We start from the raw sequence: 22,645 nt of genomic DNA, 5'->3' as shown, positions 1-22,645 counted from the left end.
CCCCCGCCACCCTCCCGCCCTGCTCTGGAGCCGAACCTTTCGACCAATAAATCTGAATGTTTCCTGAGCTGTGTGCGTCCCTCCGCGCCCCGTCTCCCGCTCCTCCCACATCCCCTCCCTCCTCTCCGTCGTCCGCTCGAATCCCACGCTGCCCCGAGCCCTGCCCGCTCTTGGACCGTCATTCTTTCCCGGGTCCCCGATGCCAGCGAGCTAGGGGTTAGGAGTGAGAGGAGGGAAAAAGGGCAGCCGCGCCTCTGAACCGGCCGGCCGGGCGGGGCCTGCCCCCCAGACCCACTTACTCTTAGGCAAAGCTTGGTCCCCAGCCGAGTCCCCGAAGGTCTCGCCCTCTTTTTTGTGGGGGGGGGGGGGATCTGCCGTTGGCACTGCCTCACTTTACCGCCCCTCCTCCTTCTACTGCCCTTTCCCCCAGATCTGGTATTTTTAGCTCTTCCTCCCGCAACACCGCCCCCCGCCCCACGTGAGACCACCGGGACCTTCGGGCAACCTTCAGGCCCCAGCCCTCGGCGGGGCAGGCCGGAGAGCCGGCGGGACGGGGCGGGGGCGATGAGGAGGGCAGGGGGAGGGGGCTCGGGCCCCGCCCCCGCCTCTGGTTTCTCACTCCCAATTTGGGAATCCGCCGAGACATCCCGGGCCGGGCCGCTGGGCCTGAAGGACGCGGGGCACCGGCCACAGCCGCCCCCTCCTCCCTGGACCCGAAGCCGCCTCCAGCCGTGAGTGAGGGGTCCGCGCCCCCGATCGGCCCGCCCCTTACCACCCCCGGGCTCGTGAGCTCCCCCAGATCACTCCCCCCCCCCCGCTCACGCTCCCCGCGCCCCCCAAACTCTCCTCCCCAGCTCCGCCCCCCCCCCCACCTGTCTCCCCAGCCGGGTCGCCGGTCCCGCACCCCCCAACTCTGCTCTCCGCGCCCGTCCATGCGCCTCCACTTCAGCTTTCCCCGTCCCCCCCGGGGCCTCCCAGCCCGCGGGCCCCCAGCCCTCCTCCCTCGCTCCCACCCCACTTGGGATCGGGGCGACTTTCCTCCCCAGCTTCCCGCCGTCCGCCGCCGCCTCCTACCCCCCACGTCCATCCACCGCCGCGGGCTCCCGGCCCCACCGCCTCCCACCCCCAACTCCCCTCCCGTGCTCGCTCCCTCCCCCCCCCCCCATTCTCCTCCCGTGCTCCCGCCCCGCGCCCCCGCGCCGAGCACCCCCAGGACCGTCCCCTCCCCGAGCACCCCAGCACCCCTGTCTTGTCCACCCGCCCCCCTCCCCCGCCGTGCCCCGTCCTCGTCCCCGCCCCCGACCCGCGGGGCGCCCGGCCCCTCCCTCAGCCGCTGGAGCCCTTCGGCCTGACGCGTCGGGTGAGGCGGGGAAGAGACCCCCGCCCGGCCCCGCCCCCCGCCCCGCCGCTTCACCGCTTGAGCTTCGGGGTCGGGGGTGGCGGGGGGTGACAGTTGGTATGCAAAGCAGATGCAAATCAACCCCCTGGAGCCCGGCGATCCGGCGCTGTGAGAACAGGTGGCCGGGCCGGCTCCGCCCCCGGGGTCAGCCGGCCCCGGACCCCGGACCCCGGATTCGGCCCCCTCCAGCCGAACAGGGTGCTCCCCCAGCCCCACCCCCCCCCAGCCCCCTAGCAGCCCCGGGGCCCCCGGAATTTGGCGGTTGAGGTCGGGGGTCGCGAGGGTTGGGCGGCGGTTGTCGGAGAGCGGGGCCGGCGGACAGTCCCGCGGCCATGGGGCGGGGGGGTTGAGGGCCCGGAGAGCCCAACCCAGGCGGGGCGACCCCCGGCCGTCCCCCCCCCCCCCCCCCGGGCTCCCAGCGGGACCCACGAGGCGCCCCCCGCCCATAACGGCCACCGCTCCGTCCTCGCCCGCCGGTGACCGCGACGGGGGGAGGGGTGCGGGGGGGGGGGGCTCCGGGGGGCTGCCCAGGACGTGGGGAGACCGGCCGGGGGCGAGGGGGGGCAGAGTGTGGAGACAAGGGGAACCTCCCGGGCGGCGCGGGGGTTGGCCAGAGCCGGGCGCTGGACCTCAGGGGGGATAAACTGTCCCCTGTAGGTCCCAGGGGCTGGCCAAGGGCCGAACCGGGTCCGGAGGAGGGAACCCCCGGTCCGGCCGGGGAGGAGCCGGCGACGATCTGCCCCGTCTCCTTTCACTTGGGCCAGCGCCTGCCCCTCTGGGCGGAATGAGCCGCCCCTCCCCCGGCTCGTCCACCTTCGACCCGATGGGCATGGGCGCCGCTGGACGGGATCCCCTCCTTTCTCACCCCTCATCACCCGCTGCCCGGGGACAGTGAGCTGGAGGGAAGACTGGGGCCGGGGGTGGGGCGGGGGGGGGGGGGGGGGGGCAGTGCAGCATTCCGCCCCTCCCCTTTAAGCAGCCCCCAGCCTGACGCCTGGTTCTTGGTGCAGGGCCCCCGGCCCCGGCCCGTCGCCGGCCCGTCGCCGGCCCCGTCAGGAACCCTTCTGAACCCCGCCGGGACCTGCGGCCTGACCGGGGACGTGCGGGAGTGGGCGCCGAACAGAAAGTGACTCCTAGTCCCGCCTTCTCCGAGGCCGGCGCTGCCGCTCAAGATGGCGGAAGCACACCAGGCCGTGGCCTTCCAGTTCACGGTGACCCCGGATGGAGTGGACTTTCACCTCAGCCGCGAGGCCTTGAAGCACATCTACCAGTCAGGCCTCAACTCCTGGAAGAAGCGCCTCATCCGCCTGAAGGTAGGGGTCCGGTTGGGGAGTCCAGACTCGGCCGGCTGTCGCCCCAACGAGCCTTCACTGGGGATGCAGACCTCTCTGGTCTCTCGTTCTCCCCTCCTCTACCCTCTGCTCTCTCAACCCCAGTGGCACTGCCGATCCCTGCCGGAGAAGCTGAAGATAGGAACTCCCCCGGTAACCGTCTCATACCCCTTTTAAAAATAAATGGTACTTGTAACGTGCCAGACACCGAACTAAGCATTAATGCAAGGTAATTATGCTGGACACGGACCGTGTCCCCCATCGGTCACAATAATAATAGTAATGGTGGTATTTGTTAAGCGCTTGTTACGGTGCCAGGGACTGTACTAAGTGCTGGGGTGGGTACAAGCAAATCGAGTTAGACGAACTCCCCGTTCCTTGTGGGGCTCACAGTCTCAATCCCCGTTTTACAGATGAGGTAACTGAGGCACAGAGAAGGAAGTGACTTGCCCAAGGTCACAATCTTACGATCTCAATCCCCATTTAAAGATGAGGTAACTGAGGCACAGAGAAGCTAAATGACTTGCCCAAGGTCACACAGCGGGCAAGTAGCGGAGCCAGGATTAGAACCCAGGTCCTTCTGACTCCTTCAGACCTCTGCCCTATCCACTAGACCACACTGCTTCTCACTCCCTAACTTCTTCCTCAAAATCCACACCTGCCTCTCTGTCTGACTGTCCATCGTGGTGGCTCCAAGACCATGATGGGTGGTCTTAGAGTCAACTGGGGAAAGGGGCCACTTCCTCTCGCCCAGTTGGTCGGTCCATTGATGCCAGCCCCCACCTGTGGGGAAGAGGCATTCAGTGGTACTGAGTGTTTATGGTGTGCAGAGCACTGTACTAAGCACTTGGGAAAGTACACTACAACAGAGTAGGTAGACACATTCCTTGTCCGCAAGTTGCTGTCAGAGAAGCAGTGTGGCCTTGGGGCAAGAGCACAGGCCTGGGAATCAGAGGACCTGGTTTCTAATGCCAGCACCACTTGTCTGCTGTGTGACCTTGGGAAGATCACTTGGCTATTCTGTGCTTCAGTTACCTTATCTGTAAAATGTGGATTATGACTGTGAGCCCCATATGGAACAGGGACTGTCTCCAGTCCAACTTGTATTTACCCCAGTGCTTAATACAGTCCCTGGGACATAGTAAGTGCTTGAGAGATACCAGAAAAAAGAAGCTTACCGCGTAGAGAGGGAGATAGACATTAAAATAACTTACGGATAAGGACGTGAGTGCTGTGGAGCTGAGGGTAGGGTGAATATCAAGTGGTTAAAGAGTACAGATCCAAGTGCATAAGTGATACAGAAGAGAGAGGGAGTAGGGGCAATGAGGGCTTAGTTGGGGAAGGCCTCTTGCGGGAGTTGTGATGTTAAAAAGGGCTTTGGAGGTGGAAAGTAGTGGCTTTTCATATATGAAAGGGGAGGGCGTTCCAGGCCAAAAGAAGGATTTAGGCAAGGGCTCTGCGGTGAGATAGAATGAGATCAAGGTACAGTGAGTAGGTTGGCACTAGAGGAGCAAAGTATGTGGGCCAGATTGGAGTAGGAGATCAGAGAAGGGGAGAGCTGACCCCGGTATTTACAAATAGCGGGAGCATGAGAAGGAACAAAGATACTAGTGTGTTATAGCTGGGGTAGAGGGAGATAAATGGATGAATAACTGAAATTTAATGTGATCTAATTTTTACATAAATGCTAAAGGTTGCTGTGAGTCGATACACTGTTAGCTACCTTACCTCGCTTATCTTTTATTACAACCAAGGCCCCACACTTCACTCCTCTAAAGCCAACCTGCTCACCATACCTCGATCTCCTCTATCTCACAGCTGACCCCTTGCACCATCCTCCCTCTGGCCTGGAACTCCCTCCCCTTGCTATATGACAGACCTCTTCTCTCTCCACCTTCAAAGCTCTCCTAAAGTCACATCTCCTCCATAAGGCCTTCCCCTTAGCCCTCATCTCCCCTAACCCCTCTCCTTTCTGTTTCACCTATTCACCTGTACCTGTCTCTCTTAAGCACTTGATGTTCACCCCACCCTCAGCCCCATAGCACTCATGTGCATCTTTTACCCTACCATTTCCCCTCTCTGAAATGGATTTTAATGTCTGTCTCCCTGCCTAGACAAGCTCCTTCGGGCTGGGATCATGTCTACTAACTGTATTGTATCGGACTCTCCCAACCTTTGAGTACAGTGATCGGCTTTTTAAAAAAAAGGTGGAAATGCCTCAGGGAAAGCTTTCTGGAGGAGTTAGCTTTTTAAGAGGCTTGGAAGATAATAATGTTGGTATTTGTTAAGCGCTTACTATGTGCCGAGCACTGTTCTAAGCGCTGGGGTAGATATATTGAATGGAGGGTCATCAGGTTGTCCCATGTGAGGCTCACAATCTTAATCCCCATTTTACAGATGAGGTAACTGAGGCACAGAGAAGTTAAGTGACTTGCCCACAGTCACACAGCTGACAAGTGGTAGAGCTGACATTCGAACTCATGACCTCTGACTCCAAAGCCCGTGCTCTTTCCACTGAGCCGCGCTGCAAAGGCTCTGGTTTGATGGATTTGGGGAGGAAGTTCCAGGCAAGAGTGAGGACTTGAACAATAGGTCCGTGGTGAGAGAGGCAAGAATGAGATAGAGCGAGTAGGAGCGGAAAGTGCGAACCGGGATGGAGTGGAAGAGAAAGATGAGTTTCTGGTGAATGGAGAGACGTACGCAGAATGGTGTTTTAGAGACGTGATCTGGACCGGAGAGTGAAGAATGGATTGGAGAGGGATATGATCGGAGCCTGGGCCAGCACACTGGCTGCTTGGGAAAAGTGGAAGGGGTGGATCTAGGAACTGTGAAGGAAAAATCAGCAGAGTTGGCAACAGGCAGAATGTGGGGTTTGAAAAGAGGGAGCTGTCAGAGGGCAGATGGACGCCTTTACCCTGTAAGAAAAAGGAGAAGCAGCATGGCCTAATAGATAGAATACAGACCTGGGAGTAAGAACCGTCCTGAGTGCTAATCCTGGCTTTGACTCGCGTCTGCTGCGTGACCTTGGGCAAGTCGCTTAACTTCTCTGTAAAATGGGGATCTGTAAAATGGGGATTAAGACTGCGAGCCCATGTGGCACATAGTAAGCACTTAACAAACCCCCCTAGTCTGGACCTGGTTATTTCTTTCTGGTACTAGAGTCTGACCTACTCCTGTCCCCTCAGAATGGCATCCTGAGGGGTGTGTACCCCGGCAGCCCCACCAGCTGGCTTGTTGTAGTCATGACAACAATGGGATCTTCCTACTGCAACGTGGACATCTCCATGGGGATGGTCTGCTGCATCCGTAACTACATCCCGGAGGGGTGAGTGGGAATGGACCCCATCCACAGGCTTGGGAGGTCAGGGGCTCGAGAAGCCCGGGGCGTGGGGGGATGTGGGCGTGGGAGGGCAGGGGCACAGGAAACCCGGACCACGAGAGGATGTGGGCATGGGAGGGCAGGGGCTTGGGTGATCAGGGCATGGGAAGGTGTGGGCTAGAAGTCCCAAGGCAGATGGAGACTGAGAGCTCAGGAGGCTGAGGGCGGGCAGATCATTTTCCAAACGGCTGATGGCCACCTCCTCCCCTCTCTCCTGGAGGCAGGTGCAGCCGCTACCTGACCCCGCAGACCCGGACGCTGATCAGCGTGGGCATCTTCTCCACGGGCGTCTGGATGGCAGGCATCTTCTTCTTCCGCCAGACGCTCAAGCTGCTGCTGTCCTACCACGGCTGGATATTTGAAATGCACGGCTGCACGAGCCGGGTCACCAAGATTTGGGCCGTGAGTGGGGGTCAGGGAGATGGAGGGAGGGAAGGAAGGAGGGGGCGAGGGCGACAGACGCGCTCCAGGCGTCCGGCCCCCCGAGGCTGGCCTTCCCTACGACCTCCACCTCCGGGGGAACAGGAGAGTGGAAGGGCGTCCCCTTCCCCCACCCCACCCTCCGGGGACTCCGCGAATCCTGGGGGGAGATGAACTGGGAGGAGATTTGAGCACTCGGGTTCTCCCCTCCCCTCCCCTCCAGCTGGATTTCCCTCCTCCCCCTCCCCCTCTTTGCCCTTCTCTCCCTCTTTGCCCTTCTCTCCCTCCTTGCCCCTTCTCGTCCCAGAACTGGCCCGGGGTGGGAGAAGAGAGACCCGAAGGAGGCTGCCCGCCCAGTTGACTTCAGCCCACTGCGGGGTGCCCTCTCCTGTCCTGGGCCTCCTCCGACCCCTCCCCTCTGACCCCCACGCCGCCGGAGCTCCTCATCCTCACTCTCCTTCCGCCCCCGCCCACAGATCTGCGTCAAGCTCCTGTCCAGCCGCCGGCCCATGCTCTACAGCTTCCAGACATCTCTGCCCAAGCTGCCCGTGCCCAGAGTGGGGGCTACCATCCAGCGGGTGAGGGGTGCAAGCAGGACTGACTGAGGGGACCGTTTTCCCTCTCGATCAGTGGCATTTACTGAGCGCTTACTGGGTGCAGAGCGCTGTTCTAAGCGCTTGGGAGAGTACGATACAGGAGAGTTGGCGGGGACATTCCCCGCTCACGAGGAGCTTCCAGACTAGCGGGGGAGACAGAGAGCTCTGTCCAGAGCTGGGTGTGAGCAGGGGGCAGGAGGTCGGGGGGGTGTGTGTGGGGGGGGGGGTGACCTCTCCCCTGTCCGGCCTTGACCACTGACCTGCCGGGCAGTACTTGGAGTCGGTGCGGCCCCTGCTGGACAACGAGCAGTACAAGCGCATGGAAAAGCTGGCCAAGGACTTCCAGGAGAAGACGGCCCCGCGGCTGCAGAAGTACCTCGTGCTCAAGTCCTGGTGGGCCACCAACTATGTGAGCGACAGATCCCCTACTTTCTCCTCCCCATCCCTCCCCGAGCCCACTCCCCCCAGCCCCGTCCCTGCAGGGGGGACTCCCGCCGCCCTCCCGCTCCCCCGATGCCTCTCGCTGCGTTCCTATCCGGGGAACCCCATCTCCCGCGCACCCCGTCCTCCGCCCGCCCACTGAAAGTCTCCCGGTCCCCAGGTGAGCGACTGGTGGGAGGAGTACATCTACCTGCGCAGTCGGAACCCCATCATGGTCAACAGCAACTATTACGCCATGGTGAGAGGCAACGGCATGGGAGGGGGGAGAGGGGAGGCCTTGGGGGGCCAGAGGCCATGGGGAGAGGTAGGCCTGCCACGGAAGGGGATGGGGGAGGGGAGGGCAGAGGAGTCCTAGAATCTACAGGAGGCTTGGAGTTCCTCGAAAACCTGAAGTAGTGGAAAATGGGGGTGGAGGGACGGGACCCCAACAGGGGAAGTCAGAGGTGGGATCCCCTTTATCAGGATCATGGGCAGATTTCTGCCACGTCAACCCTGTTCCCTGGGCTCTTAACCCTCCCCACACCACACCAGCCCCTTTCCATGAGCCCCTCCCCCCCGCCCCATACTGACCCTATTCCTTATGCCTCTGTCCCTCCCCTCTGCCATGCCGGCCCCTTTCCCACGCCCCCGCCCCACCAACCTCGTTTCCTGTGCCCCTAACTCTCTCCGCCATCATGCCGGCCTCCTTTCTTGTGCCTATCCGTCTGTGCTGTAGGACTTGGTTCTGACCAACCACAGCAACGTGCAGGCAGCCCGGCTGGGAAACATCGTGCATGCCATGATCATGTATCGCCGCAAACTCGATCGTGAGGAGATCAGACCCGTGAGTGTGGGCCGACCCAGGGGCAGGGCGGCGGGGGGCAGCCCACGCTCTCTCTGATCGGGGCCGCCTCCACAGATAATGGCCCTCGGCATCGTGCCCATGTGCTCCTATCAGATGGAGAGGATGTTCAACACCACCCGCATCCCGGGCAAGGAGACAGGTACCACCTGGGTCCGAGGCACTGGCCCCCAGACCTTCGGGGGCGAGGGCCAGCCTTCACAAGCCTTCTCTCCGTAGATCTCTGAGACCCCTGCTCTGCCCTGACGCCCTCATCCGGGAATGAATGAATGAATGAATGAGTCTAGCTGGAGATGACTAAAGAAAGCTGCTGAGGTGGCATGGAGCAAAGCAGAGCAGAGCGGGGAAGGACAGAATGGGAGGACATGGGTCCAGGGAGGGGTTGAAGTGTGGGGAGTGGAGGGAGCGAGGAGGGATGTGGAAGGATGGGAGAGTTAGGGAGCAACGAGGTGCGTAGAGGAAGAAAGAGACATAGAGGTTGAGTGGATGGAGAGAAGCCTCCAGGAGGCTTCATTGTCCTGAGCTCCTGGCTGGGCTCCACTCTCTGGCGCCATCATCGCCCCTCCCATTCCAGTCTACCCCACTGTCACCCACACGCACCGTCTTCTCCCAAGGCAGCAACGGCCGCCAATAGCCGGCTCTCCTCCAGTCCCCGCATAGTGGGCCCTCCTTCCTCCCGGGCAGCGACCCCCTCCTCCGCTGGTCCCAACTTCCGGGTCCTGACCCCCACTCCTCTGGTGGTGACCGCCCCTCCTGCCCCCCGGCCCCATCCCCCTTCCCCCTCAGATGTGCTACAGCACCTCCTGGAGAGCAGGCACGTGGCAGCCTACCACAAGGGTCGCTTCTACAAGGTCTGGCTGTACCAGGGCTCCCAGCTGCTCAAGCCACGGGACCTGGAGCTGCAGTTCCAGAGGATTCTGGATGACTCCTCCTCACCCCAGCCGGGCGAGGAGAAGCTAGCCGCCCTGACGGCTGGGGGCAGGTACAGTGCTGGGCGAGAGCTGCCCCAGGCCACTGAGAGGGACCCCTGCATCGGCCTGCTGGGTAGCGGGGAGGAGAGAGAGAGAGCACATATGCATGCAAAGGAACGTCCGATGCCTCGATGATCTGGGCTCCCTGGCCTTGCCGGAAGGGTCTGGGGGAGGCTACGTGACGGGTGCTTATCTCAGGCCCAGCCAAGGGAGGCTCTGCTCCCTCCGTTCTGGGGCCTTCTGGGGGACAGATGGGCCTACGAGAGTCCAGAGAGCATGGCTCCTCTCGCTCCCCATCGTGCCTCTTATGGGATCCCAGTCTACAGCCCTACACAGCATCAAAATCCAGACCCCCAAATCAACCTCCGCTCAACCTGTGCCTCCCCCAGCCTGGGCCCCCACACTCAATCAATCAAGCAGTCAGTCGGTGACATTCATTCCCCAGCACAGTTGGGGAAAGCCTATCCCATCCCAACTGTGGACACCTCCCACCCCAACCCCTGCCCGTGGTAGGCTGAACCGTCCGCCCACAACAGCCACACTCCGCTCGGCAGCTGCTGTTTGAAAGTCCTGAATCGACGAGAGTGTCTGTCCCATTCCAGGAACTGGCCCAACCTGATGCCAGTGCCCCTTCCCCTCCAAGTCCCCAGCCCCAGGCGAGGCTCTCCCTGAGCCCGGCCTGAGGGACCCCAGTTGGGGAAGGAGTGGGGTAGCCCGGAACCCATCCTTTCAGAAACCCTGGAGATGCCCAACCTGCCGTGGAGAGTTAAGTGTCCCAGGGTCTAAGTCTGGCTGCTTGGAAGTGGCAGGTGGCTGGCTGCCATTTCCCCCACCTGCCGTCCCCCTGCACCCACTGGGTCCTCAGCTCAGACTGGGGGTGGGGAGACTGCCCCCTTCTGTGGATCCAATGACCCCGGGGAACCCCCTACCCCACCTAGGCTCCCCGCCCAGTGGCCGACCCCAGAGAGCCCCTCTCCCCTCTAGCCAGTGACCCCGTGTCCCCAGGGTGCAGTGGGCCGAGGCTCGCCAGACCTTCTTCGGCTCGGGAAGGAACAAGGCCTCCTTGGAGGCTATCGAGCGCGCCGCCTTCTTCGTGGCTCTGGACGAGGAGACACACCACTACGATCCTGACGACGAGGCCAGCCTTAGCCTTTATGGCAAAGCCCTGCTGCACGGCAACTGCTACAACAGGTGCCTCCTCTCTCCCTCCCAACCCCAACCCGATCCTGACTGACTCGTCCAACCTCAACATAACCCACATCAGCCCCCCGTCTTACCCTGCCATGACCTGACCCTGTCCCACACCCAACCCCAATCCAACCCGTATTTGACTCCGAACAGGCCCACGTCTGACCCCAACCTATTGCCGACCCACACGCGACCCTGGCCTGACCCCAATTCATATCTGACCCCGACCCGACCTTGACCCATCCCCGACCCATACCTACCACCCTCCGTCTCATATCTGACTCGGACCTGACCCTGACACAACCCGACCCAGACCCTCACCTGGCCCCAAACCATCTCAATCAATCTCAGTCAATCAGTGGTACTTACTGACCGCTTACTGTGTGTAAAGACTGTACTAAGCGCTTGGGAGGGTAGACACAATCCCTGCCCTTCAGGAATGCACAATCTAGTGGAGGATGACAGACATTAACATAAATTACATATAAAGGAAATGGCAGAGTATAAGGATATGTACATATATGAGACCCCCCCCCCCCGTCCACATTCAGCCTCACCCCACCTCCGGCCCATATTGGATTCTAACCCAGTGACACTTCTGAATCAGACCCAACCCCCCAACCATATCTGAACCCGAACTGATGCTGGCCCATCTTTGAACCACACTCAACCCCCACTCGACTTACATCTGACTCAGACCTGAGCCCGACACGACCGAACCCTGACTCACATCCGACCCGACCCCAACACACCCCGATCCTGACTCGCATCCCTCCCCGGCCCGACCCGCATCAGAACGCAGCCTGGCCCTGACCCAACCCGACCCTTAACCTGACCCTCATCGACCCAGTCTGCCTCACATTCCACCTGACCCTGACATAGAGAAGCAGCGTGGCTTAGTGGAAAGAGCACCGGCTTGGGAGTCAGAGGTCGTGGGTTCTAATCCCGACTCCGCCCCTTATCAGCTGGGTCACTTGGAGTCAAGTCACTTAAATTCTCTGTGCCTCAGTTACCTCATCTGTAAAATGGGGGTTAAAACTGTGAGCCCCACGTGGGACAATCTGATTACCCTGTTTCTACCCCAGTGCTTAGAACGGTGCTTAGCACATAGTAAGCACTTAAGAAATACCATCATCATTATTAGTATTATTATTATTGTAACTGGATCCCAGTCCCAACATGGCTCCACCTACAGGCCTTTGCCCACTCTCTTCAACCTGCCCAGCCCCTCTCCTACCTTTTCTCTCCCGTCCCCGAATTGCCCAGCCCTGACCCTACCAGGGCCCTCTCTTCCTTCCTCCCTCCCTCCCTCCCTTCCCAGACTTCAGCTGGGGGTGCCTGTGTCCCATAGCCTGGCCCCCTGCCCCTCCCACCACTCACTCGGCCCCTCTCTGTCTCCCACTCTCGCAGGTGGTTTGATAAATCCTTCACTTTGATCGCCTTCCAAAATGGCAAGCTGGGTCTCAACACTGAGCACGCGTGGGCTGATGCCCCCATCATGGGGCACCTCTGGGAGGTACCTGGGGTCCAGGCCCTCTGGGATCTGTGGAGGGGGAGGGAGGGTTTGGAGTGCCCATAGCAAGGGGTGCAAGGAGGCAGGGGAAGCCTGCCCCAGTTGGGGTTCTGTGCCCCTGAGCAGTTTCTGCAGTCACTTGCAGACCAGCCCCTATTTTCCCCAACTCAGTTCACACTGGCAACGGATGCTTTCCATCTGGGCTACACCGAGACCGGGCACTGCCAGGGCAAGCCCAACTACGGCCTGGCACCACCCCAGAGGTTGCAGTGGGACATCCCTGAGGAGGTAAGAGGGAGCCCAAGGGCAGGAAAGGGGTAGAGATGGGGAGCCGAGTCAGAGTAACCCCAGCTTAGGGCAATTTTAATTGTCTCCCAAAGGAGCCAGCCAGAGTGGGAGAGGGAGGGGTGGTTCAGGGCAGGCTGGAGAAGAGAGAGGGGGAGGAACACAAACTGAGGGGGGAGCGCATGGAGGGCCAGGCCGGCGACCACGGTGGATTTGGGACCCTGGGGGGCAGAGCAAGGGTCATTCCCATCAGGGAGCTGAAGGAAGATGGGCCTGGGTGGGAAAGACACCACCGCCCCCTCTCCTCCCTCCACCAGCACGACCTTCCGGGCAGGTGGCAAAGGGTACCATCCTACCCCCTCTCTACTGACACTGCTCTTCCTCACCCCCACCTTCTCCCACCCACCCCCCACAGTGCCAAAAGGTCATCGACAGCTCCTATCAGGTGGCTAAGGCCCTGGCGGACGACGTGGAGTTGTACTGCTTCCAGTTCATGGCCTTCGGGAAAGGCCTCATCAAGAAATGCCGGACCAGTCCTGACGCCTTCGTGCAGATTGCGCTGCAACTGGCCCACTTCCGCGTTAGAGCCCTCCTTTCTTCCCTTCCTTTCTTCCCCTCTCCTTCCGTCTCCTCCCCGCCCCCATTCCATGCCAACCTTTCCCTCCCCTGCTCTTTCTATCCCTTCCCTCCCCTCCTCTTCCCGTTTTTCCCTGGCCATCCTCTCCCCTCCTCCAGTCTACACACAGGGTTAGAGCCCTCTTTCCTTCCACTTCCTCCTTCTCCTTTCCCTCCTCCCGTCCCCTTTCCTCCACTGACCTCTACTCTCCTCCCATCTATCCCCCGAGACTCTGGGGGAAAGATCTAATACACCCAGCATCCTAAAGCTTGGGTCTTTGGTACTCAGCAGAGGGCAAAGCCAGGGTCTGCCCATCTCCTCAACACCCTCACTCTATTCTTCCTCCTCCACTCATTCCCAACTCTGCCCTTCCTCTCCTCCCCAACTCTGCCCCTCCTCTCTTTCCCAACTCTGCCTCTTCTCTCCTTCCCCAGTTCTGCCCCTTCCCCAACTCTTTCCCCCTTTGACTGGCGTGGCTCAGTGGAAAGAGGACGGGCTTGGGAGTCAGAGGACATGTGTTCTAACCCCGGCTCTGCCACTAGTCTGCTGTGTGACCTTGGGCAAGCCACGTAACTTCTCTATGCCTCAGTCACCTCATCTGCAAAATGGGGATTAAGACTGTGAGCCTTACCTGAGACAACCTGATTACCTTGTATCTACCCCAGCACTTAGAACAATGCTCGGCACATAGTAAGCGCTTAACAAATACCATTGTCATTATTATTATTATTATTATTCTCCCTTCAGGACAAGGGTAAGCTCTGCCTGACATATGAAGCCTCCATGACTCGCATGTTTCGAGATGGCAGGACCGAGACTGTGCGATCTTGCACCAGTGAGTCAACTGCATTTGTGCGGGCCATGATGGACCCAACATCTGACGTGAGTCACCCCAGATCCTGCCTCCTTCCTTTCTTCTTACCCACTCCTCAGTGGGCATCAGACTGGGCACCACCCCTTCCCATACCAGTCCCCAACAAAAACAGTGGTACTGTGTCTCTTGACCCTTTTGACACCCCCAACCCTTACCCAAGCCCCCATCTCCACTCTGACTGGGCTCCCTTGCTGACAGCCATGGTGTGGCCAACCAGGAGGGCGGCCCAGTGGAATGGACACCCTACAGAAATCCTCCCGAGCCTCTTGGATCCCCCAGGACCACCTCCAGGGGCTCTCACAGCAGGGCACACACTTGCCCCAGCAGGCCAGGCCCTGACTTTCAAGAGGGAAAAGAGGCACAGGCCATTCCTGTCGCTTTCTATCAACCAATCAATAGTATTTATTGAGCACTTACAGTGTGCAGAGAACAGTACTAAGCGCTTGAGAGGGTACAAGAGAATTTGTAGACATGATCTCTGGCCTTCAAGGAGCTTACAGTCTAGAGGGGGAGACAGATGCTAAAATAAATTATAGGTAAGGGAAGCAACAGAGTATCAGGATATGTACTGTTGGGGTCTGATGTGAGAGGAAATGAGGGCCTAAGAGTTTGGAGGGTTGGTACTCCTAATAATCAATGTGGCCTAGGGTAAAGAGCACAACGTGGGAGTCAGAGGGCCTGGGTTCTAATCCTGACTCTGCCACTTTTCTGCTGTGTGATCTTGGGCAAACCACTTAGCTTCTCTGTGCCCCAGTTTCCTCATCTGTAAAATGGGGATTAAATACCTGTTTCTTAGGACATGAGCCCCATATGAGTCAGGGATTGTCTCTCACCTGATTATCCTTTATCTTCTCCAGTGCTTAAATAGGGCATGGCATGGAGTGAATTCTTAACAAATACTATTATTATTGTTGTTGTTATTATTAATATTAGGAATTAATACATAACACAGAAAGGAGGCAGTTTAGGGTGAGGAGATGAGAGACTAGTCAGAGAAGACTTCCTGGAGGAGATTTGATTTTAGTAGGGCTTTGAAGACCGGGAGAGGTGGTGTTCTGTCAAATGTGAAGTGGAAGGATGTTCCAGACAGGATGGAGAACTTGAGTAAAGGCCGGTGGTGAGACAGATGACAGTGCGGCCCAGTGAGTAGATTGGTGTCAGAGAACTGGGCTGGGTTGAAGAAGGAGATGAGCAAGGTTTGGTGGTAGGGAAAATCTAATCAAGTGCCTTAAAGCTGAAGGTGAGAAATTTCTGATTGATGAGGTGATGAATGGGCAACTAATGCAACCTTTCATTCATTCAATAGTATTTATTGAGCACTTACTATGTGCAGAGGACTGTACTAAGCGCTTGGAATGTGCAAATCGGCAACAGATAGAGACAGGCCCTTCCCTTTGACAGGTTTACAGTCTAACCTCTTCTCTGCCCCTACTTCCTGGCCTCTGCAGAAACCAAAACGACAGGAACTCTTCCGGAAAGCTGCGGAGAAACACCAGAACATGTACCGTTTGGCAATGACTGGATCTGGGATTGACCGCCACCTCTTCTGTCTCTATGTGGTCTCCAGATACCTGGGCGTGGATTCTCCATTCTTAGCCCAGGTGAGCAAGATGGTTGAGAAACTGCAGTGGAAACCAGTGCACTAGATCTTTCTGCTCCCCTCTCCTCTTCCCTAGTCCTGAGCCTCCTCCCTTGAAGTGTTCCTTAACATCTCTCCTCTGAGGATGTGAAGAGCACTTCCAATTTAAAGTCAGAGGTGCTGTCCTCTGGATGGAAAAGCTGAGGTGAGCTTATGGCTCCCAGGGGCACAGGTCAACAGCAATCCCATCTCCTTGCCTTTCCCCTACTTATTTGGGGCTTAGAAGCCCTGCCCCACCCAGCAGAGAGAGTTCTAGGGGTCAGACTGGGAGGCAGCGTGACCCCTGTGGTCTTTTCCAGGGATTTGGGCCCGGGGACGCTGTGACTGCCGAGACCTCTCTCTCCAAAGGGTTCAGACCGGGGGGGACTGTGTGACCTCTGAGGCCTCTCTAAAGGATTAAGACTGGGGGACAGTATGACCGCTGCCATCTCTCCCACTGGTGTGGACTGAGGGACAGTATGACCGCTGAAGTCTCTGCAAAAGATTTTAGACTGGAGAACAATGTGACCAGTGGGGAACAGTGTGACTGCTGAGATATCTCCCAGCGGATCGGTCCTGGGGATGGTGAACCTGTTGAGGCTTCACTCTTTCCAGGGGTTCAGACAAGGGGATAGAGTGACTGTTGAGGCCTCCCTCTACTAAGGGTTTGGACTGGGGGACAGTGTGACCACTGAGGTCTCTCCCAGGGGTTTGGACCCGGGGACGGTGTCACCGCTGAGGTCTCTGTTTTCCAGGTGCTGTCAGAACCCTGGCGCCTCTCCACCAGCCAAATCGCCCAGTCACAAATCCGCATGTTCGACCAGGAGAAGTACCCCAACCACCTGGCTGCCGGAGGGGGCTTTGGCCCAGTGAGTGAGCCTCGATCGCAGCACAAGAGCCCAGTCCAGCCCAGGCGGGGAGAAAACGAATGGAGGCTTGGGGGAAGGGCGTGTCCAGATCTGGCTGGATGTGCCCTGCCTGCTTCCAAATCCCTGACACTGGGGAGCCTCAATGGGTCTTGAGGGTCAGTGCACAGAGCCTTGGACTCTTTTCAGGGTCTCCTGTCCCTGCTGGCTGGAGAGGCCCCCGCCCTGCCGCTCCCCTCCACTCGCCTCCCCTGCCCCCCATCAAGGGGTCTAATGAGTGATATCATTTGGGACCAAGGCATGGTGTTCAGTCTGGGGCAGGAGTTTAGTCTGGGCCAATTTGCACGCACCAACCCTTTCCCTTCTCTATCCCTCAGGTGGCTGATGATGGCTATGGGGTTTCGTACATGATTGCTGGGGAGAAAACCATTTTCTTCCACGTGTCCAGCAAGTTCTCCAGTCCCGAAACGGTGAGAGTGTGTGCCCAGACCATAGCCCGGGGAGAGACTCGGGCCTTGGGCCCAAGCCCCTTGAGCAGCAGGGTGTGGTTTCTCTCATCACCAGGGTTTACCAAAAGCCTACTGTATGTGGGGCACTATGCTAGATGCCTAATGTGGATAGGGAGTTGCTCCTGTGGCTGACTGTGTGCCCAGGGCCTTGTATCTCAGGCCTCTCCAGCTCTGAGCTGCCGCTCTCTGGCTCTTAACTGTCTTACCTGCCACCTCGTCAAACTGCCTAACCTTCAAACTTTGCCCTCATTGCCCCTCCATGGCCTCCAAACTTTGCACCCAGTCACGCTATCCTAAGCTATCCACACCCTTCCCTTCCAACCCTCCCTTTCCTTGATGCTAAGGTCCGGACCTTCAACTCTGCCCTTGCCACCAAACTCTGCTCTCTCTGTCTCTTCCTTCTCTCTCTCGCACTCTCTCCCTCCCTGACTCTGCGTCACTCCTGCACCATCACCTCCCCCACCGTGGATCACCCATGTGATCTGCTTCCTCCACTTCCGCCCTCGTTCCCAACCGAAAGCAGCTGGCAGAAATACAGGCATCTGGGCTGACCTTGGCCACTTCAGATTCGTTCTCTTTTATAATCCTGCTCTCTTTTCTGTTTGCCGATTCTTCCAATTCTCCCCTGGTGACCCACACCTAGAACGCCCACGGCTTTCTGAAGTCCCCACTGCACCCATCAGTGCTTTCCCTAGCCCCCAAAGACCTGGCCAATCACTTTGTCAGTAAAAATGAAAACCATCTGCCGACCAATATTATTTGCTGGGCATCTGCTGTGTGCAGAGCACTGCACTAAATGCTTGGGAGAGCACAGAGGAGTTAGTGGGCATTATCCTTTTCACATAAGAGACTTAGCTTCCCAAGATCACTCCTGCACCTAGTAGCATGGCGTAGTGAATAGAACTCGGGCCCCGGGAGTCAGAAGGTCATGCGTTCTCTTCCCAACTCTGCTACATGTCTGCTGAGTGACCTTGGACAAGTCACTTCACTTCTCTACGCCTCAGTTACTTTATCTGAGCCCCATGTAAGATAGGGACTGTGTCCAACCCGATTTGCATATTTCCACCCCAGCGCTTAGTACAATGCTTGGCACGTAGTAAGCATTTAACAAATACCACAGTTATTACTACTATTATTATCATTATTACCCACACCTCCTCTCTCCCATTCCCCTCTCCTGTATTGTCTCTCCAAAGGAGATTTCCTGCTTTTTGTCTAACTCCACTCACTCTACCTGTCCCTCTCATCTCTTTAAAACAATTCCTCCCTCCCTTTCCCCAGTCCCCTCCCTCACTTCCATCATCAACCTCTCTCTCAGATGGCTCCTTCCCTTCTCTTCAAAAAGGCTCAAGTATCCCCTAGTCTGAAAAAAAACTGGATCCCTCAGCCCCCTCCACCTATCGCTCCAAGGGTTGTACACACATCCTCTGCCTTCACTTCCTCTCCACTGACTCTCTTCTTAATGATTGATTCATCAGTCAGGTTTTTGTTTGTCCCCTTTATTCAATCAATCAATCAATTGTACTAATGCCTTGGTTTTCTAAAGCACTTTTATTGCCAAATCGCTCTTACATTAATTAGTTCATTTCAGCTCTCACAATAGTCCTGTGAGGTAGGAAGAAAAAGCAGGTATTATTATCCCCATTTTAAAGTTGAGGAAACTGAGGTACAGAGAAGTCAAGTGACTCACTCAAAGGCACATGGCAGGTTAGCAGTACAGTTTGGACTTGAACCCGGGTCCTCTGCCTCCTAGTCTGGCTCTCTGCCATTTCACCATGCTGCTTCCCCGCATTTAGCGCTTCCTGTGTGCAGAGCTCTGTACTAAGCACTTTGTTCCACAGAGACCACACTCTCTAAAGTCGTTGTTGATCTCCCTGTAGCCAAGTACAATGGGCTCTACACTTTGCTAACCCTCCTCAACTTCTCGGCCACCTTTAACACCGCCAACCACCTTTTCTCCATAGAATCTTCCCAGATCGTGACTTCACCTACCTGGTGTTCTGTTTTTTTTCCTTCCTCTCTGGCCACTCTTTCTCTGTTTCCTTCTCTGGCTGCTCTTCCCTCTCATTCCCGTCACTGTGGGTGCCCCTCGACGTTCTCTACTGGGTCCCTTGCTCTTTTCCTACTACACTCTCTCTTTTGGGGATCTCATTCATCCACATGGCTTCAGCTACCAGCTCTCAGCAGATAACTGCAAAGTCAACCTCTCTAGCCCTGACCTCTCCCCCCTGTTCCAATCCCAAATATCCCTGGCTTGAGCTCTCATCATGTCATGATTGCACGATTGTATCGGCCTCCTCACTGGTCAGCCTGCTAACAGCTTCTTCCCCTTCGGTTCCTCCTCCGTGCTGCTGCCCAAATCGTCTTCCTGAAAAGTCGTTCGGCACACATCTCCCCTCTCCCCAACACCCTCCAATAGTTGCCCATCTCTCTCCACATAAAGTGAAGACAACTTGCTGTTAGCCTCAGGTGAAGTACTGGTAATATTTGTATTTATTGAGCACTTACTTGGGTCCAGGTTCCTGCACTAGGCATTTGGGAAGTACAGAATGAAGAAGTAACACATTTCCTGCCCACAAGGAGCTTAACTCTAACGGTGGAGACAGATGTCAAAATATTTACAACTGCAGTAGTCCAAATAAATAAATAATTGAACATTTAATTGAATAAATAAATGAATATATATATGTATACACACACATATATAATATATGTCTAGGAGGCTACCACGGAAACTCTCTTCCCGTCCATATTCTCCAAGGCAGCCTTCCCCATCTTCCAAACCCTCCTAAAATTCCACTGCTTCCAACAAGCCTTCCTTGATTGTCAGGACCCCAAATCTTATCAAGTCTTCAGCCACCTCTAGCACTTATTTATTTATCTATCCCCATCCTCAGCCCTTGTCTATATATTTGCTTAAGCATTCAAATTTATTTATTCTGATTCCACTGTTTGTGAATATTTCTATGTGTGCTTCTTCTGTTAGAAGGTAAACTCTTTGTGGGCAGGGATTAATAATAATAATAATTGTGCTTCTTGTTATATAACCTTGTGTTAACTCTGTGTTAACACAATATAACCTTGTGTTATATTTTCCAAGTGCTTGTTAGTTCAGTGCTTTGCTTTCGGTAGGCATTCAGTGACCATCCTTAGTGGAAGGAGCACGGGTTTAAGAGTCAGAGGATGTTTTGGTTTCTAATCCCGGCTCCGTGACCTGTCTGCTGCATGACCTTGGGCAAGTCACTTAACTTCTCTGTGCCTCAGTTACCTCATCTGTAAAATGGGAATTTAGAGTGTGAGTCCCACATGGGACAACCTGATTACCCTGTATCTACCCCACTGCTTAGAACGGTGCTTGGCACGCAGTAAGCGCTTAACAAATGCCAATAATTATTATTATTACTATGTGCAGAACTTTGTACTGGATGCCTCCTGTGTTTAGGGTGCTGTGCTGGGCACCTACTGTATCCAGAACACTGTAGTGGGAGCTTATGGTGTGCAGGAGGCTGCCCTTGATGCCTACTGTGTGCAGAACAATTCATTCATTCATTCAATAGTATTTATTGAGCGCTTACTATGTGTAGAGCACTGTACTAAGCGCTTGGAATGAACAAGTCGGCAACAGATAGAGACAGTCCCTGCCGTTTGACGGGCTTACAGTGTACTTGGCACTTGGAAGAATGTAGTTAGAGATCAGGTCAGAGTCGTGGCCCCCACTGACCTCCTGGAGGCTGACCGGTGATGGGGCCGCATCCCCCTGCCCGTTGGCCCTGTGCTACTCGGGAGGATCTGGACTCGGACCACGGGGTGTCAGATTGACCTACAGCTGGACCCTGCCCCACTGCTGCTTGGACCCCAGGGAACCTCAGGCCAGGGGGCACGGATGCTTCAAGAAAGAGGCAGAGCAAAGCAACTGAGCAACAGGGCCACTGCCTCAATCTCCCTGAGGCCTGAAGCTCCCAGAGTTTAGGACTTGAGCACTGGGGTTGAGGGTGAAGAGGGGTTCCTCCTAGCCCCACATGAGGGGCAGAGGTGCCCTGCACCTGGGTCCTGTCCAGTACCGCGGCCCAGGGGACGGTTGGTAACCTAAGCACAGAGCTGGCCCCTGGTGGGGAGGCCCCTGGGCAAGGGACCAGTTCCTTCCCGTGTCCTTTCGGCCACCCGAGGAGTGGAGCCGGATGGACGCTGGTCTCCTGATAGTGTGGCTTTCTGCCCAACTCCTCCCTTGACCTGTCTTCTCCCTCCTCCTTATCCCTTCTTCTCCATCCTCCCCTCTCTCCCTGCTCCCTTTGCCTTCCTCTTCCTACTTCCTCGTCTTTGACTTCCCTCCCCACAGAATGCACAGCGGTTTGGGAAGAATATCCGCCAAGCCCTACTGGACATCGCTGCCCTCTTTGAAATTCCCATCTCCAAAGGAGCCAGTTCACGGCCAGAGGAGGCCAGCTGACCTCCAACCACCCCTGCATGGAGTCAGGGAGGGGAATCGTCCCCCGGGAGGCCATCCGTCCGTGAGCACACCTCTGCCCCCAGGGGAGCCAGCATTAGGGAAGGAGGCCTGGGGGCCGCCCCCACCCCCACCCCTGCCCTTGCCCCACTGGGCTTGTCCCGGAGCACAGAGAGAAGGGCAGGACACATTTATATCTTTTTCAGTAGATGTCGATTAAAACAATATGGATCCTTGGGCAGCTCTGCCCCACCCACTAGGTAGCAGGCTTGGTTTGTGTAGTTAATGGGAGCCCGGGTGCTGACTGAGAGGGAGAAAAGCCCCACACGAGAGTCTTTCTCTGAATCAGGGAGTCTTTGAGGGTTGAGGGACTGGGCGGGGGGCTCACAGGGCAAAGCCAGGAGCTCAGGGCAGGGTATAAGTATAGTTTGTCTGAGGTGTGACAGACCTTCTTCACAGTTCACTAAATAAATTTGTGTTTCAAAACAGACATTGAATTTTCTGTGTACCAACTGTCCAACCATGTGCCACGGTGCTCACATGCCAGGGGCTGCCCATCTCTGGGCTGGGGTTATGATGTCCTCCTGCGCGGTCCCAGTGACTGTGAAACAGGAGAGGTGGGCTCTCTCTCTCTGACCCACACACTTTCTTCCGTTCTCTCTCTCACAGTCCCTCTGTCTTTGCTTCCTCCCCCTGCCCCATTCCACAAGCAACCATCATCACTATTGATGGAGCTTTACTGAGGGCAGAACATTGGAGGGAGCAAACAGCCAAAGAAGAGGATGGGACCCTGCGGTTGAGGAGCCAACCAGGCGAGCCCGGGGGGCAGAAAGAAGGGGCTGGTGGGCTACAGTATCACTGGCCCCCGTCCTGGCTACTTGCAGCCTTGAAGAATGTGGTGCCAACAGCAGCAACAGTAGGTGTGGGTGTGCTTTATGCCTCTCCCTGGGCCACAGCCACCCCCAAGCTGGCTCATTCTTGCTCCGGAAGGGCCAGTGAGTACGGCCCCTCCCAGGAGTTCAGGAAATGGGAGTCCAGGCAACTCCTGAGGAATTTGCTTTTTCTGGGGCTTCAGGGAGCTCCAAGGGCTGCCTCTGGGGGATGGTTTTCCAGAAGGGTTCCCAACCCACCCATCTTGCTTCACCCCAGCCCCTCCCATTTGGCCATTCCCCTACTTCCCCAGCCCCCAGAAGCAACCAGAGTTCATATGAGCTGCCTATAGCCCAGAGTCATGGACAGCCTGCTGGAGCCATCAGGACTGCAGCCTGAAGGCAGGGGCCCGGAGTAGGCTTCCTGGCCAATGAACAATTTACTCCTTGGACTGGCTGACTGGCTGACTGGATAGGTAACACAG

At 57.0% G+C, this 22,645-nt stretch overlaps 1 protein-coding gene across 1 annotated transcript; it reads left to right on the top strand.

Moving 5' to 3' along the window:
• The first annotated feature begins 650 nt into the window (after positions 1-650).
• Positions 651-21,781, top strand: CPT1B (carnitine palmitoyltransferase 1B). Its single transcript, XM_029079369.2, has 19 exons — positions 651-731; positions 2,410-2,712; positions 5,916-6,055; positions 6,334-6,511; positions 7,006-7,107; positions 7,397-7,534; positions 7,727-7,804; positions 8,282-8,389; positions 8,465-8,549; positions 9,194-9,389; positions 10,384-10,569; positions 11,977-12,082; positions 12,251-12,367; positions 12,780-12,944; positions 13,728-13,862; positions 15,303-15,455; positions 16,228-16,341; positions 16,716-16,808; positions 21,184-21,781. The coding sequence occupies exons 2-19, from the start codon at positions 2,572-2,574 to the stop codon at positions 21,292-21,294; spliced, it is 2,346 nt and encodes a 781-aa protein (XP_028935202.1). The 5' UTR covers positions 651-731; positions 2,410-2,571; the 3' UTR covers positions 21,295-21,781.
• Positions 21,782-22,645: the final 864 nt, after the last annotated feature.

This window comes from Ornithorhynchus anatinus, chromosome 14 (assembly GCF_004115215.2).
Source record: "Ornithorhynchus anatinus isolate Pmale09 chromosome 14, mOrnAna1.pri.v4, whole genome shotgun sequence".
Lineage (NCBI taxonomy): Eukaryota > Metazoa > Chordata > Mammalia > Monotremata > Ornithorhynchidae > Ornithorhynchus > Ornithorhynchus anatinus.
The sequence above is the reverse complement of the archived record's forward strand: the minus strand, read 5'-3'. Positions and strand labels throughout refer to the sequence as shown.